Genomic DNA, 27,187 nt, shown 5'->3' on the forward strand with positions numbered 1-27,187 from the left:
AGTTAGGATACTGTGCCCGGACGAGCGTACACAATAAGGAAGGATTTATGAATCCCGGGTAAGACTCATACCAGCCACACCAATCACACCGTACAACCTGTGATCTGAACCCAGTTAACAGCATGATAACAGAGGAGCCTCTGGATAGATGGCTCACAGCAACAATAACCCGATTTAGTTAACAATAACTATGTACAAGTATTGCAGACAATCCGCACTTGGGATGGGCGCCCAGCATCCACTACGGACTACGAGAAATAGAATTATCGGTAAGTAAATTCTTATTTTCTCTGACGTCCTAGTGGATGCTGGGAACTCCGTAAGGACCATGGGGATTATACCAAAGCTCCCAAAACGGGCGGGAGAGTGCGGATGACTCTGCAGCACCGAATGAGAGAACTCCAGGTCCTCCTCAGCCAGGGTATCAAATTTGTAGAATTTTTCAAACGTGTTTGCCCCTGACCAAGTAGCTGCTCGGCAAAGATTGTAAAGCCGAGACCCCTCGGGCAGCCGCCCAAGATGAGCCCACCTTCCTTGTGGAATGGGCTTTTACAGATTTTGGCTGTGGCAGGCCTGCCACAGAATGTTCAAGCTGAATTGTATTACAAATCCAACGAGCAATAGTCTGCTTAAAAGCAGGAGCACCCAACTTGTTGGGTGCACACAGGATAAACAGCGAGTCAGATTTTCTGACTCCAGCCGTCCTGGAAACATATATTTTCAGGGCCCTGACTATGTCCAACAACTTGGAGTCCTCCAAGTCACTAGTAGCCGCAGGTACCACAATAGGTTGGTTCAGATGAAACGCTGAAACCACCTTAGGGAGAAAATGAGGACGAGTCCTCAATTCCGCCCTGCCTGAATGGAAGATTAGATAAGGGCTTTTACAAGATAAAGCCGCCAATTCTGACACGCGCCTGGCCGAGGCCAGGGCCAACAGCATGACCACTTTCCATGTGAGATATTTTAACTCCACAGATTCAAGTGGTTCAAACCATTGTGACTTTAGGAACCCCAAAACTACATTGAGATCCCAAGGTGCCACTGGAGGCACAAAAAGGAGGCTGTATATGCAGTACCCCTTTTACAAACGTCTGAACTTCAGGAACTGAAGCTAGTTCTTTCTGGAAAAAAATTGACAGGGCCGAAATTTGAACCTTAATGGACCCCAATTTTAGGCCCATAGACACTCCTGTTTGCAGGAAATGCAGGAATCGACCAGTTGAAATTCCTCCATCGGGGCCTTACTGGCCTCGCACCACGCAACATATTTTCGCCAAATGCGGTGATAATGCTTTGCGGTTACATCCTTCCTGGCTTTGATCAGGGTAGGGATGACTTCACCCGGAATGCCTTTTTCCTTCAGGATCCGGCGTTCAACCGCCCTGCCGTCAAACGCAGCCGCGGTAAGTCTTGGAATAGACAGGGTCCTTGATAGAGCAGGTCCCTTCTTAGAGGTAGAGGCCACGGGTCCTCCGTGAGCATCTCTTGAAGTTCCGGGTACCAAGTCCTTCTTGGCCAATCCGGAGCCACGAGTATAGTTCTTACTCCCCTCCGTCTTATAATTCTCAGTACTTTTGGTAAGAGAGGAAGAGGAGGGAACACATACACTGACTGGTACACCCACGGTGTTACCAGAGCTTCCACAGCTATTGCCTGAGGGTCCCTTGACCTGGCGCAATACCTGTCCAATTTTTTGTTTAGGCGGGACGCCATCATGTCCACCTTTTGGTTTTTCCCAACGGTTTACAATCATGTGGAAGACTTCTGCTGAGGAAGTCTGTTTTCCAGTTGTCCACTCCCGGAATGAACACTGCTGACAATGCTATCACATGATTTTTCGCTGGGCGAAAAATCCTTGCAGCTTCTGCCATTGCCCTCCTGCTTCTTGTGCCGCCCTGTCTGTCTACGTGGGCGACTGCCGTGATGTTGTCCGACTGGATCAGCACCGGCTGACCTTGAAGCAGAGGTCTTGCTTGGAGCTAAGGGCCATTTACAATGCCCTAAGCCAAGATATTTATGTGAAGTGATGTCTCCAGGCTTGACCACAAGCCCTGGAAATTTCTTCCCTGTGTGACTGCTCCCCCGCCTCGCAGGCTGGCATCCGTGTTCACCAGGACCCAGTCCTGAATGCCGAATCTGCGCCCTCTAGAAGATGAGCACTCTGCAACCACCACAGGAGAGACACCCTTGTCTTTGGTGACAGGGTTATCCGCTGATGCATCTGAAGATGCGATCCGGACCATTTTTCCAGCAGGTCCCACTGGAAAGTTCTTGCGTGGAATCTGCCGAATGGAATTGCTTCGTAGGAAGCCACCATTTTTCCCAGGACCCTTTTGCACTGATGCACTGACACTTGGCCTGGTTTTAGGAGGTTCCTGACTAGTTCGGATAACTCCCTGGCTTTCTCCTCCTGGAGAAACACCTTTTCTCTATCGTCCTAGTGGATGCTGGGGTTCCTGAAAGGACCATGGGGAATAGCGGCTCCGCAGGAGACAGGGCACAAAAAGTAAAGCTTTTCCAGATCAGGTGGTGTGCACTGGCTCCTCCCCCTATGACCCTCCTCCAGACTCCAGTTAGATTTTTGTGCCCGGCCGAGAAGGGTGCAATTCTAGGTGGCTCTCATAAAGAGCTGCTTAGAGAAAGTTTAGCTTAGGTTTTTTATTTTACAGTGATTCCTGCTGGCAACAGGATCACTGCAACGAGGGACAGAGGGGAGAAGAAGTGAACTCACCTGCGTGCAGGATGGATTGGCTTCTTGGCTACTGGACATCAGCTCCAGAGGGACGATCACAGGTACAGCCTGGATGGTCACCGGAGCCGCGCCGCCGGCCCCCTTGCAGATGCTGAAGTAAGAAGAGGTCCAGAATCGGCGGCTGAAGACTCCTGCAGTCTTCTAAAGGTATCGCACAGCACTGCAGCTGTGCGCCATTTTCCTCTCAGCACACTTCACACGCAGTCACTGAGGGTGCAGGGCGCTGGGGGGGGGCGCCCTGGGAGGCAAATGAAAACCTATTAAAAGGCTAAAAATACCTCACATATAGCCCCCAGAGGCTATATGGAGATATTTAACCCCTGCCTGGATTCACAAAATAGCGGGAGACGAGCCCGCCGAAAAAGGGGCGGGGCCTATCTCCTCAGCACACGGCGCCATTTCCTCTCACAGCTCCGCTGGTCAGGACGGCTCCCAGGTCTCTCCCCTGCACTGCACTACAGAAACAGGGTAAAACAGAGAGGGGGGGCAAATTTAATGGCAATATTTTGATATATATAAAGCAGCTATAAGGGAGCACTTATTATAAGGCTATCCCTGTCATATATAGCGCTTTTTTGGTGTGTGCTGGCAGACTCTCCCTCTGTCTCCCCAAAGGGCTAGTGGGTCCTGTCTTCGTGTAGAGCATTCCCTGTGTGTCTGCTGTGTGTCGGTACGTGTGTGTCGACATGTATGAGGACGATATTGGTGTGGAGGCGGAGCAATTGCCAAATATGGGGATGTCACCTCCTAGGGGGTCGACACCAGAATGGATGCCTTTATTTGTGGAATTACGGGATAGCGTCAACTCGCTTAAGCAGTCGTTTGACGACATGAGGCGGCCGGACAATCAATTAGTGCCTGTCCAGGCGCCTCAAACACCGTCAGGGGCTGTGAAACGCCCTTTGCCTCAGTCGGTCGACACAGACCCAGACACAGGCACTGATTCCAGTGGTGACGGTGACGAATCAACCGTATTTTCCAGTAGGGCCACACGTTATATGATTTTGGCAATGTAGGAGGCGTTACATTTAGCTGATACTACAGGTACCACTAAACAGGGTATTATGTGGGGTGTGAAAAAACTACCTATAGTTTTTCCTGAATCAGAAGAATTAAATGACGTGTGTGATGAAGCGTGGGTTGCCCCTGATAAAAAGCTGATAATTTCAAAGAAATTATTGGCATTATACCCTTTCCCGCCAGAGGTTAGGGAGCGCTGGGAAACACCTCCTAGGGTGGACAAGGCGCTAACACGCTTATCTAAACAAGTGGCGTTACCCTCTCCTGAGACGGCCGCACTTAAAGATCCATCAGATAGGAGGATGGAAAATATCCAAAAAAGTATATACACACATGCAGGTGTTATACTACGACCAGCTATAGCGACTGCCTGGATGTGCAGTGCTGGGGTAGTTTGGTCAGAGTCCCTGATTGAAAATATTGATACCCTGGACAGGGACAATATTTTACTGTCGTTAGAACAAATAAAGGATGCATTTCTTTATATGCGTGATGCACAGAGGGATATCTGCACACTGGCATCACGGGTAAGTGCTATGTCCATTTCGGCCAGAAGAGCTTTATGGACGCGACAGTGGACAGGCGATGCGGATTCAAAACGGCATATGGAAGTTTTGCCGTATAAAGGGGAGGAGTTATTTGGAGTCGGTCTATCAGATTTGGTGGCCACGGCTACAGCCGGGAAATCCACCTTTCTACCTCAAGTCACTCCCCAACAGAAAAAGGCACCGACTTTTCAACCGCAGCCCTTTCGTTCCTTTAAAAATAAGAGAGCAAAGGGCTATTCATATCTGCCACGAGGCAGAGGTCGAGGGAAGAGACAGCAACAGGCAGCTCCTTCCCAGGAACAGAAGCCCTCCCCGGCTTCTACAAAAGCCTCAGCATGACGCTGGGGCTTCTCAAGCGGACTCGGGGGCGGTGGGCGGTCGTCTCAAAAATTACAGCGCGCAGTGGGCTCACTCGCAGGTAGATCCCTGGATCCTGCAGATAATATCTCAGGGGTACAGGTTGGAATTAGAGACAGATCCACCTCGCCGTTTCCTGAAGTCTGCTTTACCAACGTCCCCCTCCGAAAGGGAGACGGTTTTGGAAGCCATTCACAAGCTGTACTCTCAGCAGGTGATAGTCAAGGTACCTCTTCTACAACAAGGGAAGGGGTATTATCCCACTCTATTTGTGGTACCGAAGCCGGATGGCTCGGTAAGGCCTATTCTAAATCTGAAGTCCTTGAACCTGTACATAAAGAAGTTCAAGTTCAAGATGGAGTCACTCAGAGCAGTGATAGCGAACCTGGAAGAAGGGGACTTTATGGTATCCTTGGACATCAAGGATGCGTATCTCCACGTTCCAATTTACCCCTCACACCAGGGGTACCTCAGGTTCGTTGTACAAAACTGTCACTATCAGTTTCAGACGCTGCCGTTTGGTTTGTCCACGGCACCTCGGGTCTTTACAAAGGTAATGGCCGAGATGATGATTCTTCTTCGAAGAAAAGGCGTATTAATTATCCCATACTTGGACGATCTCCTAATAAGGGCAAGGTCCAGAGAACAGCTAGAGATGGGATTAGCACTATCTCAAGAGGTGCTAAAGCAGCACGGATGGATTCTGAATATTCCAAAATCCCAATTAAGGCCGACAACTCGTCTGCTGTTCCTAGGGATGATTCTGGACACGGTTCAGAAAAAGGTTTTTCTTCCCGAGGAAAAAGCCAAGGAGTTATCCGACCTGGTCAGGAACCTCCTAAAACCAGGAAAGGTGTCTGTACATCAATGCACAAGAGTCCTGGGAAAAATGGTGGCTTCTTACGAAGCAATTCCATTCGGCAGATTCCATGCAAGAATTTTCCAAAGGGATCTGTTGGACAAATGGTCAGGGTCGCATCTTCAGATGCACCTGCGGATAACCCTGTCTCCAAGGACAAGGGTATCCCTTCTGTGGTGGTTGCAGAGGGCTCATCTATTGGAGGGCCGCAGATTCGGCATACAGGATTGGATCCTGGTGACCACGGACGCCAGCCTGAGAGGCTGGGGAGCAGTCACACAAGGAAGAAACTTCCAGGGAGTGTGGTCGAGCCTGGAAAAGTCTCTTCACATAAACATTCTGGAACTAAGAGCAATCTACAATGCTCTAAGCCAGGCGGAACCTCTGCTTCAAGGAAGACCGGTGTTGATCCAGTCGGACAACATCACGGCAGTCGCCCATGTAAACAGACAGGGCGGCACAAGAAGCAGGAGTGCAATGGCAGAAGCTGCCAGGATCCTTCGCTGGGCGGAGAATCACGTGATAGCACTGTCAGCAGTGTTCATCCCGGGCGTGGACAACTGGGAAGCAGACTTCCTCAGCAGACACGATCTTCACCCGGGAGAGTGGGGACTTCATCCAGAAGTTTTCCACATGCTAATAAACCGTTGGGAAAGACCAATGGTGGACATGATGGCGTCTCGCCTCAACAAAAAACTGGACAGGTATTGCGCCAGGTCAAGAGATCCGCAGGCAATAGCTGTGGACGCGCTGGTAACACCTTGGGTGTACCAGTCGGTGTATGTGTTTCCTCCTCTGCCTCTCATACCAAAGGTATTGAGAATCATACGGCAAAGCGGAGTAAGAACGATACTAGTGGCTCCGGATTGGCCAAGAAGGTCTTGGTACCCGGAACTTCAAGAGATGGTCACGGACGATCCGTGGCCTCTACCTCTGAGAAGGGACCTGCTTCAACAGGGTCCCTGCCTCTTTCAAGACTTACCGCGGCTGCGTTTGACGGCATGGCGGTTGAACGCCAGATCCTAAAAGGAAAAGGCATTCCAGAAGAAGTCATTCCTACCTTGATTAAGGCAAGAAAGGAAGTCACCGCGAAGCATTATCACCGCATTTGGCGGAAATATGTTGCGTGGTGCGAGGATCGGAGTGCTCCGACGGAGGAATTTCAACTGGGTCGTTTCCTACATTTCCTGCAATCAGGATTGTCTATGGGTCTCAAATTGGGATCTATTAAGGTTCAAATTTCGGCCCTGTCAATATTCTTCCAAAAAGAATTGGCCTCAGTCCCTGAGGTCCAGACTTTTGTCAAAGGAGTACTGCATATACAGCCTCCTGTGGTGCCTCCGGTGGCACCGTGGGATCTAAATGTAGTTTTAGATTTCCTCAAATCCCATTGGTTTGAACCACTAAAAAATGTGGATTTGAAATATCTCACATGGAAAGTGACTATGTTACTGGCCCTGGCTTCCGCCAGGAGAGTATCTGAACTGGCGGCTTTATCTTATAAAAGCCCTTATTTAATTTTCCATTCGGATAGGGCAGAGCTGCGGACGCGTCCGCATTTTCTCCCTAAGGTGGTATCAGCGTTTCACCTGAACCAGCCTATTGTAGTGCCTGCGGCTACAAGCGACTTGGAGGACTCCAAGTTGTTGGACGTTGTCAGAGCTTTAAAAATATACATTTCAAGGACGGCTGGAGTCAGAAAATCTGACTCGCTGTTTATACTGTATGCACCCAACAAGTTGGGTGCGCCTGCTTCTAAGCAGTCGATTGCTCGTTGGATTTGTAACACAATTCAACTTGCACATTCTGTGGCAGGCCTGCCACAGCCTAAATCTGTTAAGGCCCATTCCACAAGGAAGGTGGGCTCATCTTGGGCGGCTGCCCGAGGGGTCTCGGCATTACAACTCTGCCGAGCAGCTACGTGGTCAGGGGAGAACACGTTTGTAAAATTCTACAAATTTGATACCCTGGCAAAAGAGGACCTGGAGTTCTCTCATTCGGTGCTGCAAAGTCATCCGCACTCTCCCGCCCGTTTGGGAGCTTTGGTATAATCCCCATGGTCCTTTCAGGAACCCCAGCATCCACTAGGACGATAGAGAAAATAAGAATTTACTTACCGATAATTCTATTTCTCGGAGTCCGTAGTGGATGCTGGGCGCCCATCCCAAGTGCGGATTATCTGCAATACTTGTACATAGTTATTGTTAACTAATTCGGGTTATTGTTTAGGGAGCCATCTTTCAGAGGCTCCTCTGTTATCATACTGTTAACTGGGTTTAGATCACAAGTTGTACGGTGTGATTGGTGTGGCTGGTATGAGTCTTACCCGGGATTCAAAATCCTCCCTTATTGTGTACGCTCGTCCGGGCACAGTACCTAACTGGAGTCTGGAGGAGGGTCATAGGGGGAGGAGCCAGTGCACACCACCTGATCTGGAAAAGCTTTACTTTTTGTGCCCTGTCTCCTGCGGAGCCGCTATTCCCCATGGTCCTTTCAGGAACCCCAGCATCCACTACGGACTCCGAGAAATAGAATTATCGGTAAGTAAATTCTTATTTTTCTGGACTGTGTCCAGGATCATCCTTAGGAATAGAAGACGTGTCGTCGGGATCAGCTGCGATTTTGGAATATTAAGAATCCAACCGTGCTGCCGCAACACTTCTTGAGATAGTGCTACCCCGACTACCAACTGTTCCCTGGATCTTGCCCTTATCCGGAGATCGTCCAAGTAAGGGATAATTAAAACTCCCTTCCTTCGAAGGAGTATCATCATTTCGGCCATTACTTTGGTAAAGACCCGGGGTGCCGTGGACAAACCAAACGGCAGCGTCTGAAACTGATAGTGACAGTTCTGTACCACAAACCTGAGGTACCCTTGGTGAGAAGGGTAAATTGGGACATGTAGATAAGCATCCTTGATGTCCAGAGACACCATATAATCCCCTTCTTCCAGGTTTGCAATCACCGCTCTGAGTGACTCCATCTTGAATTTGAACCTTTTAATGTAAGTGTTCAAGGATTTCAGATTTAAATTAGGTCTCACCGAGCCGTCTGGCTTCGGTACCACAAACAGCGTGGAATAATACCCCTTTCCCTGTTGTAGGAGGGGTACCTTGATTATCACCTGCTGGGAATACAGCTTGTGAATGGCTTCCCATACCGCCTCCCTGTCGGAGGGAGACGTCGGTAAAGCAGACTTTAGGAAACGGCGAAGGGGAGACGTCTCGAATTCCAATTTGTACCCCTGAGATACCACCTGAAGGATCCAGGGGTCCACCTGTGAGTGAGCCCACTGCACGCTGAAATTTTTTGAGACGAGCCCCCACCGTGCCTGAGTCCGCTTGCAAAGCCCCAGCGTCATGCTGAGGACTTTGCAGAAAACGGGAGAGGGCTTCTGTTCCTGGGAACTGGCTGTTTGCTGCAGCCTTTTTCCTCTCCCTCTGCCACGGGGCAGAAATGAGGAGCCCTTTTGCCCGCTTGCCCTTATGGGGCCCAAAGGACTTCTTATGTTGAGAGGCTACCTGGGGTAAAAATGTGGATTTCCCAGCCGTTGCCGTGGCCACCAGGTCTGTTAGACCTACCCCAAATAACTCCTCCCTTTTATAAGGCGATACCTCCATATGCCTTTTTGAATCAGCATCACCTGACCACTGTCTTGTCCATAACCCTCTTCTGGCAGAAATGGACAGCGCACTTACTCTTGATGCCAGTCGGCAAATATCCCTCTGTGCATCACGCATATATAGAAATGCATCTTTTAAATGCTCTATAGTCAGTAATATATTGTCCCTATCTAGGGTATCAATATTGTTAGTCAGGGAATCCGACCAAGCCACCCCAGCACTGCACATCCAGGCTGAGGCGATTGCTGGTCGCAGTATCACACCCGTGTGAGTGTATATACATTTTACTGCTTTCTATCAGCAGGTTCCTTAAGGGCGGCCGTATCCGGGGACGGTAGTGCCACCTATTTAGACAAGCGTGTGAGCGCTTTATTCACCCTAGGGGGTGTTTCCCAACGTGCCCTATCCTCTGGCGGGAAGGGGTATGATGCTAATAACTTTTTAGGAATTAACAGTTTTTATCGGGGGAAACCCACGCATCATCACACACTTCATTTAATTTCTCAGATGCAGGAAAAACTACAGGCAGTTTTTTCTCACCCAACATAATACCCTTTTTAGTGGTACTGGTATTATCAGAAATGTGTAAAAACATTTTCCATAGCCTCAATCATGTAACGTGTGGCCCTACTGGAAGTCACATTCGTCTCTTAATCGTCGACACTGGAGTTAGTATCCGTGTCGGCGTCTGTATCTGCCATCTGCGGTAACGGGCGTTTTAGAGCCCCTGATGGCTTTTGAGACACCTGGACAGGCACAGGCTGAGTCGCCGGCTGTCTCATGTCATCAATCTTTTGTAAAGAGCTGACACTGTCACATATTCCTTCCATAAGCTCATCCACTCAGGTGTCGACTCCCTAGGGGGTGACATCTCTGTTACAGGCAATTTCTCCGCCTCCACATCATTTTCCTCCTCATACATGTCGACACAACGTACCGACACACAGCACACACACAGGGAATGCTCTGATAGAGGACAGGACCCCACTAGCCCTTTGGGGAGACAGAGGGAGAGTATGCCAGCACACACCAGAGCGCTATATATATACAGGGATAACCTTATATAAGTGTTTTTCCCCTTATAGCTGCTGTATTGTTATACTGCGCCTAATTAGTGGCCCCCTCTCTTTTTTAACCCCTTTCTGTAGTGTAGTAACTGCAGGGGAGAGCCAGGGAGCTTCCCTCCAACTGAGCTGTGAGAGAAAATGGCGCCAGTGTGCTGAGGAGATAGGCTCCGCCCCCTTCTCGGCGGCCTTTTCTCCCGTTTTTCTGTGGAATCTGGCAGGGGTTAAAATTCATCCATATAGCCCTGGGGGCTATATGTGATGTATTTTCGCCAGCCAAGGTGTTTTTATTGCTGCTCAGGGCGCCCCCCCCTAGCGCCCTGCACCCTCAGTGACGGGAGTGTGAAGTGTGCTGAGGAGCAATGGCGCACAGCTGCAGTGCTGTGCGCTACCTTGGTGAAGACAGGATGTCTTCTGCCGCCGATTTTCCGGACATCTTCTTGCTTCTGGCTCTGTAAGGGGGCCGGCGGCGCGGCTCTGGGACCGGACTCCGAGGCTGGGCCTGTGTTCGGTCCCTCTGGAGCTAATGGTGTCCAGTAGCCTAAGAAGCCCAATCCACTCTGCACGCAGGTGAGTTCGCTTCTTCTCCCCTTAGTCCCTCGATGCAGTGAGCCTGTTGCCAGCAGGTCTCGCTGAAAATAAAAAACCTAAAACTAAACTTTCACTAAGAGCTCAGGAGAGCCCCTAGTGTGCACCCTTCTCGGTCGGGCACAAAAATCTAACTGAGGCTTGGAGGAGGGTCATGGGGGGAGGAGCCAGTGCACACCAGGTAGTCCTAAAGCTTTACTTTTGTGCCCAGTCTCCTGCGGAGCCGCTATTCCCCATGGTCCTTACGGAGTTCCCAGCATCCACTAGGACGTCAGAGAAAACTGTGTTCTGTGCAGCATTGCCCTTTGTTCTAGGTTTCGTATGTTCTATGTCCTGTATAACTGTGGCGGGTTCTGTACAGCATTGCACTTTGTTCTAGGTTACGTATGTTCTATGTCCTGTATAACTGTGGTGTGTTCTGTGCAGCATTGTCCTTTGTTCTAGGTTACGTACGTTCTATGTCCTGTATAACTGTGGCGTGTTCTGTACAGCTTTGCCCTTTGTTCTAGATTACGTATATTCTATGTCCTGTATAACTGTGGCGGGTTCTGTACAGCATTGCCCTTTGTTCTAGATTACGTATGTTCTATGTCCTGTATAACTGTGGCGGGTTCTGTACAGCATTGCCCTTTGTTCTAGATTACGTATGTTCTATGTCCTGTATAACTGTGGTGTGTTCTGTGCAGCATTGCCCTTTGTTCTAGATTACGTATATTCTATGTCCTGTATAACTGTGGCGGGTTCTGTACAGCATTGCACTTTGTTCTAGGTTTCGTATGTTCTATGTCCTGTATAACTGTGTTCTGTGCAGCATTGTCCTTTGTTCTAGATTACGTATGTTCTATGTCCTGTATAACTGTGTTCTGTGCAGCATTGTCCTTTGTTCTAGATTACGTATATTCTATGTCCTGTATAACTGTGGCGGGTTCTGTGCAGCATTGCCCTTTGTTCTAGATTACGTATATTCTATGTCCTGTATAACTGTGGCGTGTTCTGTGCAGCATTGTCCTTTGTTCTAGGTTACGTATGTTCTATATCCTGTATAACTGTGGCGGGTTCTGTGCAGCATTGCTCTTTGTTCTAGATTACGTACGTTCTATGTCCTGTATAACTGTGGCGTGTTCTGTGCAGCATTGCTCTTTGTTCTAGGTTACGTATGTTCTATGTCCTGTATAACTGTGGCGGGTTCTGTGCAGCATTGCTCTTTGTTCTAGATTACGTATGTTCTATGTCCTGTATAACTGTGGCGGGTTCTGTGCAGCATTGTCCTTTGTTCTAGATTACGTATGTTCTATATCCTGTATAACTGTGGCGGGTTCTGTGCAGCATTGCTCTTTGTTCTAGATTACGTACGTTCTATGTCCTGTATAACTGTGGCGTGTTCGGTGCAGCATTGTCCTTTGTTCTAGGTTACGTACGTTCTATGTCCTGTATTACTGTGTTCTGTGCAGCATTGCCCTTTGTTCTAGGTTACGTACATTCTATGTCCTGTATAACTGTGTACTGTGCAGCATTGTCCTTTGTTCTAGATTACGTATGTTCTATGTCCTGTATTACTGTGTTCTGTGCAGCATTGCCCTTTGTTCTAGGTTACGTACATTCTATGTCCTGTATACCTGTGGCGTGTTCTGTGCAGCATTGCCCTTTGTTCTAGGTTACGTCCTGTATAACTGTGTTCTGTGCAGCATTGCGCTTTGTTCTAGATTACGTATGTTCTATGTCCTGTATTACTGTGTTCTGTGTAGCATTGTCCGTTGTTCTAGATTACGTACGTTCTATGTCCTGTATACCTGTGGCGTGTTCTGTGCAGCATTGCCCTTTGTTCTAGGTTACGTATGTTCTATGTCCTGTATTACTCTGTTCTGTGCAGCATTGTCCTTTGTTCTAGATTACGTACGTTCTATGTCCTGTATACCTGTGGCGTGTTCTGTGCAGCATTGCCCTTTGTTCTAGGTTACGTATGTTCTATGTCCTGTATTACTCTGTTCTGTGCAGCATTGTCCTTTGTTCTAGATTACGTACGTTCTATGTCCTGTATACCTGTGGCGTGTTCTGTGCAGCATTGCCCTTTGTTCTAGGTTACGTACGTTCTATGTCCTGTATTACTGTGTTCTGTGCAGCATTGTCCTTTGTTCTAGATTACGTACGTTCTATGTCCTGTATACCTGTGGCGTGTTCTGTGCAGCATTGCCCTTTGTTCTAGGTTACGTACGTTCTATGTCCTGTATTACTGTGTTCTGTGTAGCATTGTCCTTTGTTCTAGATTACGTACATTCTATGTCCTGTATACCTGTGGCGTGTTCTGTGCAGCATTGCCCTTTGTTCTAGGTTACGTATGTTCTATGTCCTGTATTACTGTGTTCTGTGCAGCATTGTCCTTTGTTCTAGATTACGTACGTTCTATGTCCTGTATACCTGTGGCGTGTTCTGTGCAGCATTGCCCTTTGTTCTAGGTTACGTACGTTCTATGTCCTGTATAACTGTGTTCTGTGCAGCATTTTCCTTTGTTCTAGGTTACGTATGTTCTATGTCCTGTATACCTGTGGCGTGTTCTGTGCAGCATTGTCCTTTGTTCTAGGTTACGTATGTTCTATGTCCTGTATAACTGTGGTGTGTTCTGTGCAGCATTGTCCTTTGTTCTAGGTTACGTATGTTCTATGTCCTGTATTACTGTGTTCTGTGCAGCATTGTCCTTTGTTCTAGATTACGTACGTTCTATGTCCTGTATACCTGTGGCGTGTTCTGTGCAGCATTGCCCTTTGTTCTAGGTTACGTATGTTCTATGTCCTGTATTACTCTGTTCTGTGCAGCATTGTCCTTTGTTCTAGATTACGTACGTTCTATGTCCTGTATACCTGTGGTGTGTTCTGTGCAGCATTGCCCTTTGTTCTAGGTTACGTACGTTCTATGTCCTGTATTACTGTGTTCTGTGCAGCATTGTCCTTTGTTCTAGATTACGTACGTTCTATGTCCTGTATACCTGTGGCGTGTTCTGTGCAGCATTGCCCTTTGTTCTAGGTTACGTACGTTCTATGTCCTGTATTACTGTGTTCTGTGTAGCATTGTACTTTGTTCTAGATTACGTACGTTCTATGTCCTGTATACCTGTGGCGTGTTCTGTGCAGCATTGCCCTTTGTTCTAGGTTACGTATGTTCTATGTCCTGTATTACTGTGTTCTGTGCAGCATTGTCCTTTGTTCTAGATTACGTACGTTCTATGTCCTGTATACCTGTGGCGTGTTCTGTGCAGCATTGCCCTTTGTTCTAGGTTACGTACGTTCTATGTCCTGTATAACTGTGTTCTGTGCAGCATTGTCCTTTGTTCTAGGTTACGTATGTTCTATGTCCTGTATACCTGTGGCGTGTTCTGTGCAGCATTGTCCTTTGTTCTAGGTTACGTATGTTCTATGTCCTGTATAACTGTGGTGTGTTCTGTGCAGCATTGTCCTTTGTTCTAGATTACGTATGTTCTATGTCCTGTATAACTGTGTTCTGTGCAGCATTGCCCTTTGTTCTAGATTACGTATGTTCTATGTCCTGTATAACTGTGGCGTGTTCTGTGCAGCATTGTCCTTTGTTCTAGGTTACATATGTTCTATGTCCTGTATAACTGTGTTCTGTGCAGCATTGTCCTTTGTTCTAGATTACGTACGTTCTATGTCCTGTATACCTGTGGCGTGTTCTGTACAGCATTGTCCTTTGTTCTAGATTATGTACGTTCTATGTCCTGTATAACTGTGTTCTGTGCAGCATTGTCCTTTGTTCTAGGTTACGTATGTTCTATGTCCTGTATAACTGTGGCGTGTTCTGTGCAGCATTGTCCTTTGTTCTAGATTACGTATGTTCTATGTCCTGTATAACTGTGTTCTGTGCAGCATTGTCCTTTGTTCTAGGTTACGTATGTTCTATGTCCTGTATAACTGTGTTCTGTGCAGCATTACCCTTTGTTCTAGGTTACATATGTTCTATGTCCTGTATAACTGTGTTCTGTGCAGCATTGTCCTTTGTTCTAGGTTACGTACGTTCTATGTCCTGTATAACTGTGGTGTGTTCTGTGCAGCATTGTCCTTTGTTCTAGGTTACGTATATTCTATGTCCTGTATAACTGTGGCGTGTTCTGTGCAGCATTGTCCTTTGTTCTAGATTACGTACGTTCTATGTCCTGTATAACTGTGGTGTGTTCTGTGCAGCATTGCCCTTTGTTCTAGGTTACGTACGTTCTATGTCCTGTATAACTGTGTTCTGTGCAGCATTGTCCTTTGTTCTAGGTTACGTATGTTCTATGTCCTGTATAACTGTGGCGTGTTCTGTGCAGCATTGTCCTTTGTTCTAGATTACGTATGTTCTATGTCCTGTATAACTGTGTTCTGTGCAGCATTGTCCTTTGTTCTAGGTTACGTATGTTCTATGTCCTGTATAACTGTGTTCTGTGCAGCATTGCCCTTTGTTCTAGGTTACATATGTTCTATGTCCTGTATAATAAGAATTTACTTACCGATAATTCTTTTTCTCATAGTCCGTAGTGGATGCTGGGAACTCCGTAAGGACCATGGGGAATAGCGGCTCCGCAGGAGACTGGGCACAAAAGTAAAGCTTTAGGACTACCTGGTGTGCACTGGCTCCTCCCCCCATGACCCTCCTCCAAGCCTCAGTTAGGATACTGTGCCCGGACGAGCGTACACAATAAGGAAGGATTTATGAATCCCGGGTAAGACTCATACCAGCCACACCAATCACACCGTACAACCTGTGATCTGAACCCAGTTAACAGCATGATAACAGAGGAGCCTCTGGATAGATGGCTCACAGCAACAATAACCCGATTTAGTTAACAATAACTATGTACAAGTATTGCAGACAATCCGCACTTGGGATGGGCGCCCAGCATCCACTACGGACTACGAGAAATAGAATTATCGGTAAGTAAATTCTTCTTTTCTCTGACGTCCTAGTGGATGCTGGGAACTCCGTAAGGACCATGGGGATTATACCAAAGCTCCCAAAACGGGCGGGAGAGTGCGGATGACTCTGCAGCACCGAATGAGAGAACTCCAGGTCCTCCTCAGCCAGGGTATCAAATTTGTAGAATTTTTCAAACGTGTTTGCCCCTGACCAAGTAGCTGCTCGGCAAAGATTGTAAAGCCGAGACCCCTCGGGCAGCCGCCCAAGATGAGCCCACCTTCCTTGTGGAATGGGCTTTTACAGATTTTGGCTGTGGCAGGCCTGCCACAGAATGTGCAAGCTGAATTGTATTACAAATCCAACGAGCAATAGTCTGCTTAAAAGCAGGAGCACCCAACTTGTTGGGTGCACACAGGATAAACAGCGAGTCAGATTTTCTGACTCCAGCCATCCTGGAAACATATATTTCCAGGGCCCTGACTATGTCCAACAACTTGGAGTCCTCCAAGTCACTAGTAGCCGCAGGTACCACAATAGGTTGGTTCAGATGAAACGCTGAAACCACCTTAGGGAGAAAATGAGGACGAGTCCTCAATTCCGCCCTGCCTGAATGGAAGATTAGATAAGGGCTTTTACAAGATAAAGCCGCCAATTCTGACACGCGCCTGGCCGAGGCCAGGGCCAACAGCATGACCACTTTCCATGTGAGATATTTTAACTCCATAGATTCAAGTGGTTCAAACCATTGTGACTTTAGGAACCCCAAAACTACATTGAGATCCCAAGGTGCCACTGGAGGCACAAAAAGGAGGCTGTATATGCAGTACCCCTTTTACAAACGTCTGAACTTCAGGAACTGAAGCTAGTTCTTTCTGGAAAAAAATTGACAGGGCCGAAATTTGAACCTTAATGGACCCCAATTTTAGGCCCATAGACACTCCTGTTTGCAGGAAATGCAGGAATCGACCAGTTGAAATTCCTCCATCGGGGCCTTACTGGCCTCGCACCACGCAACATATTTTCGCCAAATGCGGTGATAATGCTTTGCGGTTACATCCTTCCTGGCTTTGATCAGGGTAGGGATGACTTCATCCGGAATGCCTTTTTCCTTCAGGATCCGGCGTTCAACCGCCCTGCCGTCAAACGCAGCCGCGGTAAGTCTTGGAATAGACAGGGTCCTTGATAGAGCAGGTCCCTTCTTAGAGGTAGAGGCCACGGGTCCTCCGTGAGCATCTCTTGAAGTTCCGGGTACCAAGTCCTTCTTGGCCAATCCGGAGCCACGAGTATAGTTCTTACTCCCCTCCGTCTTATAATTCTCAGTACTTTTGGTAAGAGAGGAAGAGGAGGGAACACATACACTGACTGGTACACCCACGGTGTTACCAGAGCTTCCACAGCTATTGCCTGAGGGTCCCTTGACCTGGCGCAATACCTGTCCAATTTTTTGTTTAGGCGGGACGCCATCATGTCCACCTTTGGTTTTTCCAAACGGTTTACAATCATGTGGAAGACTTCTGCTGAGGAAGTCTGTTTTCCAGTTGTCCACTCCCGGAATGAACACTGCTGACAATGCTATCACATGATTTTTCGCTGGGCGAAAAATCCTTGCAGCTTCTGCCATTGCCCTCCTGCTTCTTGTGCCGCCCTGTCTGTCTACGTGGGCGACTGCCGTGATGTTGTCCGACTGGATCAGCACCGGCTGACCTTGAAGCAGAGGTCTTGCTTGGCTTAGGGCATTGTAAATGGCCCTTAGCTCCAAGATATTTATGTGAAGTGATGTCTCCAGGCTTGACCACAAGCCCTGGAAATTTCTTCCCTGTGTGACTGCTCCCCCGCCTCGCAGGCTGGCATCCGTGGTCACCAGGACCCAGTCCTGAATGCCGAATCTGCGCCCTCTAGAAGATGAGCACTCTGCAACCACCACAGGAGAGACACCCTTGTCTTTGGTGACAGGGTTATCCGCTGATGCATCTGAAGATGCGATCCGGACCATTTTTCCAGCAGGTCCCACTGGAAAGTTCTTGCGTGGAATCTGCCGAATGGAATTGCTTCGTAGGAAGCCACCATTTTTCCCAGGACCCTTTTGCACTGATGCACTGACACTTGGCCTGGTTTTAGGAGGTTCCTGACTAGTTCGGATAACTCCCTGGCTTTCTCCTCCTGGAGAAACAACTTTTTCTGGACTGTGTCCAGGATCATCCTTAGGAATAGAAGACGTGTCGTCGGGATCAGCTGCGATTTTGGAATATTAAGAATCCAACCGTGCTGCCGCAACACTACTTGAGATAGTGCTACCCCGACTACCAACTGTTCCCTGGATCTTGCCCTTATCCGGAGATCGTCCAAGTAAGGGATAATTAAAACTCCCTTCCTTCGAAGGAGTATCATCATTTCGGCCATTACTTTGGTAAAGACCCGGGGTGCCGTGGACAAACCAAACGGCAGCGTCTGAAACTGATAGTGACAGTTCTGTACCACAAACCTGAGGTACCCTTGGTGAGAAGGGTAAATTGGGACATGTAGATAAGCATCCTTGATGTCCAGAGACACCATATAATCCCCTTCTTCCAGGTTTGCAATCACCGCTCTGAGTGACTCCATCTTGAATTTGAACCTTTTAATGTAAGTGTTCAAGGATTTCAGATTTAAATTTGGTCTCACCGAGCCGTCGGGCTTCGGTACCACAAACAGCGTGGAATAATACCCCTTTCCCTGTTGTAGGAGGGGTACCTTGATTATCACCTGCCGGGAATACAGCTTGTGAATGGCTTCCCATACCGCCTCCCTGTCGGAGGGAGACGTCGGTAAAGCAGACTTTAGGAAACGGCGAAGGGGAGACGTCTCGAATTCCAATTTGTACCCCTGAGATACCACCTGAAGGATCCAGGGGTCCACCTGTGAGTGAGCCCACTGCACACTGAAATTTTTTGAGACGAGGCCCCCACCGTGCCTGAGTCCGCTTGCAAAGCCCCAGCGTCATGCTGAGGACTTTGCAGAAAACGGGAGAGGGCTTCTGTTCCTGGGAACTGGCTGTTTGCTGCAGCCTTTTTCCTCTCCCTCTGCCACGGGGCAGAAATGAGGAGCCCTTTTGCCCGCTTGCCCTTATGGGGCCCAAAGGACTTCTTATGTTGAGAGGCTACCTGGGGTAAAAATGTGGATTTCCCAGCCGTTGCCGTGGCCACCAGGTCTGTTAGACCTACCCCAAATAACTCCTCCCTTTTATAAGGCGATACCTCCATATGCCTTTTTGAATCAGCATCACCTGACCACTGTCTTGTCCATAACCCTCTTCTGGCAGAAATGGACAGCGCACTTACTCTTGATGCCAGTCGGCAAATATCCCTCTGTGCATCACGCATATATAGAAATGCATCTTTTAAATGCTCTATAGTCAGTAATATATTGTCCCTATCTAGGGTATCAATATTGTTAGTCAGGGAATCCGACCAAGCCACCCCAGCACTGCACATCCAGGCTGAGGCGATTGCTGGTCGCAGTATCACACCCGTGTGAGTGTATATACATTTTACTGCTTTCTATCAGCAGGTTCCTTAAGGGCGGCCGTATCCGGGGACGGTAGTGCCACCTGTTTAGACAAGCGTGTGAGCGCTTTATTCACCCTAGGGGGTGTTTCCCAACGTGCCCTATCCTCTGGCGGGAAGGAGTATGATGCTAATAACTTTTTAGGAATTAACAGTTTTTATCGGGGGAAACCCACGCATCATCACACACTTCATTTAATTTCTCAGATGCAGGAAAAACTACAGGCAGTTTTTTCTCACCCAACATAATACCCTTTTTAGTGGTACTGGTATTATCAGAAATGTGTAAAAACATTTTCCATAGCCTCAATCATGTAACGTGTGGCCCTACTGGAAGTCACATTCGTCTCTTAATCGTCGACACTGGAGTTAGTATCCGTGTCGGCGTCTGTATCTGCCATCTGCGGTAACGGGCGTTTTAGAGCCCCTGATGGCTTTTGAGACACCTGGACAGGCACAGGCTGAGTCGCCGGCTGTCTCATGTCATCAATCTTTTGTAAAGAGCTGACACTGTCACATATTCCTTCCATAAGCTCATCCACTCAGGTGTCGACTCCCTAGGGGGTGACATCTCTGTTACAGGCAATTTCTCCGCCTCCACATCATTTTCCTCCTCATACATGTCGACACAACGTACCGACACACAGCACACACACAGGGAATGCTCTGATAGAGGACAGGACCCCACTAGCCCTTTGGGGAGACAGAGGGAGAGTATGCCAGCACACACCAGAGCGCTATATATATACAGGGATAACCTTATATAAGTGTTTTTCCCCTTATAGCTGCTGTATTGTTATACTGCGCCTAATTAGTGGCCCCCTCTCTTTTTTAACCCCTTTCTGTAGTGTAGTAACTGCAGGGGAGAGCCAGGGAGCTTCCCTCCAACTGAGCTGTGAGAGAAAATGGCGCCAGTGTGCTGAGGAGATAGGCTCCGCCCCCTTCTCGGCAGCCTTTTCTCCCGTTTTTCTGTGGAATCTGGCAGGGGTTAAAATTCATCCATATAGCCCTGGGGGCTATATGTGATGTATTTTCGCCAGCCAAGGTGTTTTTATTGCTGCTCAGGGCGCCCCCCCCTAGCGCCCTGCACCCTCAGTGACCGGAGTGTGAAGTGTGCTGAGGAGCAATGGCGCACAGCTGCAGTGCTGTGCGCTACCTTGGTGAAAACAGGATGTCTTCTGCCGCCGATTTTCCGGACCTCTTCTTGCTTCTGGCTCTGTAAGGGGGCCGGCGGCGCGGCTCTGGGACCGGACTCCGAGGCTGGGCCTGTGTTCGGTCCCTCTGGAGCTAATGGTGTCCAGTAGCCTAAGAAGCCCAATCCACTCTGCACGCAGGTGAGTTCGCTTCTTCTCCCCTTAGTCCCTCGATGCAGTGAGCCTGTTGCCAGCAGGTCTCACTGAAAATAAAAAACCTAAAACTAAACTTTCACTAAGAGCTCAGGAGAGCCCCTAGTGTGCACCCTTCTCGGTCGGGCACAAAAATCTAACTGAGGCTTGGAGGAGGGTCATGGGGGGAGGAGCCAGTGCACACCAGGTAGTCCTAAAGCTTTACTTTTGTGCCCAGTCTCCTGCGGAGCCGCTATTCCCCATGGTCCTTACGGAGTTCCCAGCATCCACTAGGACGTCAGAGAAAACTGTGTTCTGTGCAGCATTGCCCTTTGTTCTAGGTTTCGTATGTTCTATGTCCTGTATAACTGTGGCGGGTTCTGTACAGCATTGCACTTTGTTCTAGGTTACGTACGTTCTATGTCCTGTATAACTGTGGCGTGTTCTGTGCAGCATTGCCCTTTGTTCTAGATTACGTATATTCTATGTCCTGTATAACTGTGGCGGGTTCTGTACAGCATTGCCCTTTGTTCTAGATTACGTATGTTCTATGTCCTGTATAACTGTGGCGTGTTCTGTGCAGCATTGCCCTTTGTTCTAGGTTACGTATGTTCTATATCCTGTATAACTGTGGCGTGTTCTGTGCAGCATTGCTCTTTGTTCTAGGTTACGTATGTTCTATGTCCTGTATAACTGTGGCGTGTTCTGTGCAGCATTGCTCTTTGTTCTAGATTACGTACGTTCTATGTCCTGTATAACTGTGGCGTGTTCTGTGCAGCATTGCTCTTTGTTCTAGGTTACGTACGTTCTATGTCCTGTATAACTGTGGCGGGTTCTGTGCAGCATTGCCCTTTGTTCTAGATTACGTACGTTCTATGTCCTGTATAACTGTGGCGGGTTCTGTGCAGCATTGCTCTTTGTTCTAGATTACGTACGTTCTATGTCCTGTATAACTGTGTTCTGTGCAGCATTGCCCTTTGTTCTAGGTTACGTATGTTCTATGTCCTGTATAACTGTGGCGTGTTCTGTGCAGCATTGCTCTTTGTTCTAGATTACGTACGTTCTATGTCCTGTATAACTGTGGCGTGTTCTGTGCAGCATTGCTCTTTGTTCTAGGTTACGTACGTTCTATGTCCTGTATAACTGTGGCGGGTTCTGTGCAGCATTGCCCTTTGTTCTAGATTACGTACGTTCTATGTCCTGTATAACTGTGGCGGGTTCTGTGCAGCATTGCTCTTTGTTCTAGATTACGTACGTTCTATGTCCTGTATAACTGTGGCGTGTTCTGTGCAGCATTGTCCTTTGTTCTAGGTTACATACGTTCTATGTCCTGTATAACTGTGGCGGGTTCTGTGCAGCATTGCCCTTTGTTCTAGATTACGTACGTTCTATGTCCTGTATAACTGTGGCGTGTTCTGTGCAGCATTGCCCTTTGTTCTAGATTACGTACGTTCTATGTCCTGTATAACTGTGGCGGGTTCTGTGCAGCATTGCCCTTTGTTCTAGATTACGTACGTTCTATGTCCTGTATAACTGTGGTGTGTTCTGTGCAGCATTGCCCTTTGTTCTAGATTACGTACGTTCTATGTCCTGTATTACTGTGTTCTGTGCAGCATTGCCCTTTGTTCTAGATTACTTACGTTCTATGTCCTGTATTACTGTGTTCTGTGCAGCATTGCCCTTTGTTCTAGGTTATGTACGTTCTATGTCCTGTATAACTGTGGTGTGTTCTGTGCAGCATTGCCCTTTGTTCTAGGTTATGTACGTTCTATGTCCTGTATAACTGTGGTGTGTTCTGTGCAGCATTGCCCTTTGTTCTAGGTTATGTACGTTCTATGTCCTGTATAACTGTGGTGTGTTCTGTGCAGCATTGCCCTTTGTTCTAGGTTTCGTATGTTCTATGTCCTGTATAACTGTGGCGGGTTCTGTACAGCATTGTCCTTTGTTCTAGGTTACATACGTTCTATGTCCTGTATAACTGTGGCGTGTTCTGTGCAGCATTGCTCTTTGTTCTAGGTTACGTATGTTCTATGTCCTGTATAACTGTGGCGGGTTCTGTGCAGCATTGCTCTTTGTTCTAGATTACGTATGTTCTATGTCCTGTATAACTGTGGCGTATTCTGTGCAGCATTGCCCTTTGTTCTAGATTACGTACGTTCTATGTCCTGTATAACTGTGGCGGGTTCTGTGCAGCATTGCCCTTTGTTCTAGATTACGTACGTTCTATGTCCTGTATAACTGTGGTGTGTTCTGTGCAGCATTGCCCTTTGTTCTAGATTACGTACGTTCTATGTCCTGTATAACTGTGTTCTGTGCAGCATTGCCCTTTGTTCTAGATTACTTACGTTCTATGTCCTGTATTACTGTGTTCTGTGCAGCATTGCCCTTTGTTCTAGGTTATGTACGTTCTATGTCCTGTATAACTGTGGTGTGTTCTGTGCAGCATTGCCCTTTGTTCTAGGTTATGTACGTTCTATGTCCTGTATAACTGTGGCGGGTTCTGTACAGCATTGTCCTTTGTTCTAGGTTACATACGTTCTATGTCCTGTATAACTGTGGCGTGTTCTGTGCAGCATTGCCCTTTGTTCTAGGTTTCGTATGTTCTATGTCCTGTATAACTGTGGCGGGTTCTGTACAGCATTGTCCTTTGTTCTAGGTTACATACGTTCTATGTCCTGTATAACTGTGGCGTGTTCTGTGCAGCATTGTCCTTTGTTCTAGATTATGTATATTCTATGTCCTGTATAACTGTGGCGGGTTCTGTGCAGCATTGCCCTTTGTTCTAGATTACGTATGTTCTATGTCCTGTATAACTGTGGCGGGTTCTGTGCAGCATTGTCCTTTGTTCTAGGTTTCGTATGTTCTATGTCCTGTATAACTGTGGCGGGTTCTGTGCAGCATTGCACTTTGTTCTAGGTTTCGTATGTTCTTTGCGGGTCATTCCGAGTTGATCGTAGCTGTGCTAAATTTAGCACAGCTACGATCATGTCCCCAGACATGCGGAGGGGACGCCTAGTCCGCCCCGCATGTCTGTTCCCCCCCCCCCCCCCCCAAGTACAAAAGCATTGCACAGCGGCGGTGGAGTTGATTGTCGCTGCCACTGGCCGCAGCAAGAAGATTGACAGGAAAGGAGCGTTTCTGGGTGTCAACTGACCGTTTTCAGGGAGTGTTTGTAAAAACGCAGGTGTTTCTGAAAAAACACAGGCGTGGCTGGGTGGGTGTATGACATCAAATCCGGACAGGAATAGGCTGAAGTGATCGTAAGCGCTGAGTAAGTTCAGAGCTACTCAGAAACTGCACAAACTGTTTTTGCAGAGCTCGGCTGTACAGGCCTAAGCTAAAATACACTCCCCCGTGGGCGGCAGCATAGCGTTTGCACGGCTGGTAAAAACCTCTAGCGAGCGATCAACTCGGAATGACCCCCTATATCCTGTGTTCTATGCAGCAATGCCATTTCATACAGAGCCATTATATTGTACATTTATTTTTAACAACGGCAGATAAAGTAAACTCATTGCTGTATTCTCCCTGTAGAAGAAAGGGCAGCCGGTCAGTCTGGGGGAACTTAATGACCCCCTCACAGGGTTTGCATGGTCACGTGGGACGGACAGCCTGACCAAGGGCATATGGATGTGGAACAGACCTTTTATCTTGGAGCGGAATGGAGACAAGGTGAGATTATGCCACTTTTCTATTTTCTCGCATATCAATTGTGCCTCTCTGAAAGTTTTATGTTCACTTAGTAAATGAGAAACAGACAATCTTTTTCTCTAACAATGTACTGTACAGTGTGGAATGTACTGTACAGTGTGGGATGTAGCCTGCATCGCATATTGCATGTGATACATCCAGCCACACTTATTGCATGCATAGACGCATTTACTAACGCCATAGGCATAAAGAATTCAGAATGTTCACACAAAGGAAAGATCTTCCCATAAGAGCTGCCCTGTTGTGGTGTGAGGGCACACATGTGCGAGCCACGGGGGGACAGTGGGAGGGATACTATCAGATCCCTCTCTGGGATCTATGCATAAAGAAGCCTGTAGGCTTTTATAGGCAATGCCATCTGTAGATGGAGATGCCTATAGGGTACTAGCTCGGGAAAAGGTCACTTTCCGGAGCTTGATACATATAGGGTATGTAGTCAAACGTCAGAAAACTGCAGATTTTCGGCATTTGGCCGCATTGTAGCGTTAGTACATCTCACCCATATTTAGAAATGAAATAGAGACAGACGGCTAATACTAAGGTGCGACAAGCCGATGCTCAGAGCAGGCGACTAAGGAGAAACACTGCACACTACTGTATTTATAGGTAGATCCTGGGGGTAGGTGGCAGCGGTGTGTGATGGAGGCCAGGCCACATGGCAGATTAATTTATGGTTTAGTAACTGGGAGAGGCAGGCAGCAGGATAGCACAGGGTTAAGTATGCGGCAGGTACAGGATGGAAGGATATCCAGTGGCAGTAAGAAGCATATACTGTATGGTATTGCTGGGTTTTGTGGTGCGCCTATGGTTGGACTCTCTGGTGGCAGTGGGTTAGTTCATTGCAGTGTTAGGTCTGTACATGGTGTATATACCGTATACTCTTGTGAAGGAATACTCCGGGTCATGTCCGTTATACTGGACACTGGGGAGATGGAAGGACTCCCGGGGAGCTGTGCATGAGCAGTAGCCGGGTTGGAGGTCACACGTCTGGCTAGCTTCAGGTTTTAGAGCCCGGTGGGTACAACAGATGGAGAGCACCAAGCAGTCTTTAACAGTATTAAGGTTCCGGGCTGGTGGCAAGATGGAGTTCAGCTGGTACAGGAGCAGTAACAGCCAGGGTTGGGTACAGGATCCTGACAGCATGCCGACGGTTAGAATACCGACACTTTAAAAGAACAGCTAACCCTTCCCCTAGTGCCTAACCCTAACTTCCCTGGCATACTGTCACGGCTGTTGGTACTTGTGGAACCAGACGAGGTCGAGTAGCTAGTTGGCTGGAGTCCCGAGGACGAATAGTGCGTGCTTAATATAAGACCTGCTCATACAGACGTGGCAGGTCCGGCTAAAGTCTGTGGCTGGCCACAGGTGTGTGTACAACTACGAAGAACTAGAACACTGGGGATACCAGTGCAATGATAGCTGAGTGACGCTTGTGGTAGAAAACTGATAGCTGGAAGCTGGGATTGAGGCAGCAGTGCCGGATAGCTGGAAGCTGGGTTTGAGCCAGCAGCACTGGATAGCTGGAAGCTGGGATTGAACCAGCAGCACTGGATAGCTGGATAGGATACTCAGTGATGCAGGCTTGCAGATATACCGGAGATTGTATTGACCAGCGGTACAGGATTACAGGTATACTGGAGATTGTATGGACCAGCAGAACACGTTTGCAGATATCCTGGAGAGGAGATAACCAGCGGAGCAGGCTTGCAGATATCCTGGAGATTGTATGGACCAGCTGAGCAGGTGTGCAGATATCCTGGAGAGGAGATAACCAGCGGAGCAGGTTTGCAGATATCCTGGAGAGGAGATAACCAGCGGAGCAGGTTTGCAGATATCCTGGAGAGGAGATAACCAGCGGAGCAGGCTTGCAGATATCCTGGAGAGGAGATAACCAGCGGAGCAGGCTTGCAGATATCCTGGAGAGGAGATAACCAGCGGAGCAGGCTTGCAGATATCCTGGAGAGGAGATAACCAGCGGAGCAGGCTTGCAGATATCCTGGAGAGGAGATAACCAGCGGAGCAGGCTTGCACATATCCTGCAGATTGTATGGACCAGCGGAGCAGGCTTGCAGATATCCTGGAGAGGAGATAACCAGCGGAGCAGGCTTGCACATATCCTGCAGATTGTATGGACCAGCGGAGCAGGTTTGCAGATATCCTGGAGAGGAGATAACCAGCGGAGCAGGTTTGCAGATTTCCTGGAGAGGAGATAACCAGCGGAGCAAGTTTGCAGATATACTGGAGAGGAAATAGCCAGCGGAGCAGGTTTGCAGATATCCTGGAGAGAAGATAACCAGCGGTGCAGGTTTGCAGATATCCTGGAGAGGAGATAACCAGCGGAGCAGGCTTGCAGATATCCTGGAGAGGAGATAACCAGCGGAGCAGGCTTGCAGATATCCTGGAGATTGTATGGACTAGCGGAGCAGGTTTGCAGATATCCTGGAGAGGAGATAACCAGCGGAGCAGGTTTGCAGATATCCTGGAGAGGAGATAACCAGCGGAGCAGGTTTGCAGATATCCTGGAGAGGAGATAACCAGCGGAGCAAGTTTGCAGATATACTGGAGAGGAAATAGCCAGCGGAGCAGGTTTGCAGATATCCTGGAGAGGAGATAACCAGCGGAGCAGGCTTGCACATATCCTGCAGATTGTATGGACCAGCGGAGCAGGTTTGCAGATATCCTGGAGAGGAGATAACCAGCGGAGCAGGTTTGCAGATTTCCTGGAGAGGAGATAACCAGCGGAGCAGGTTTGCAGATTTCCTGGAGAGGAGATAACCAGCGGAGCAAGTTTGCAGATATACTGGAGAGGAAATAGCCAGCGGAGCAGGTTTGCAGATATCCTGGAGAGAAGATAACCAGCGGTGCAGGTTTGCAGATATCCTGGAGAGGAGAT

General features: G+C 48.2%; 2 protein-coding genes across 3 annotated transcripts in view; one reads left to right on the plus strand and one right to left on the minus strand.

Annotated features, from left to right (window-relative positions):
• Positions 1–27,187, minus strand: part of LOC134945710 (serine protease 33-like) — a 167,269-nt gene that overhangs the window by 132,520 nt on the left and 7,562 nt on the right. The gene's annotated exons all lie outside the window — the stretch shown is intronic.
• RNF112 (ring finger protein 112) overlaps positions 1–27,187 on the plus strand; it is a 109,207-nt gene that overhangs the window by 29,051 nt on the left and 52,969 nt on the right. The window contains exon 5 of one of the 2 annotated variants that reach the window (XM_063935159.1): positions 24,121–24,255. In XM_063935159.1, coding sequence (XP_063791229.1) covers positions 24,121–24,255 — 135 coding nt within the window. Of the gene's footprint in view, positions 1–24,117; positions 24,256–27,187 lie in introns of both variants that reach the window. The other variant, XM_063935158.1, reaches the window with a different exon arrangement.

The sequence above is a fragment of the Pseudophryne corroboree genome, chromosome 7, assembly GCF_028390025.1.
Source record: "Pseudophryne corroboree isolate aPseCor3 chromosome 7, aPseCor3.hap2, whole genome shotgun sequence".
Taxonomy (NCBI): domain Eukaryota; kingdom Metazoa; phylum Chordata; class Amphibia; order Anura; family Myobatrachidae; genus Pseudophryne; species Pseudophryne corroboree.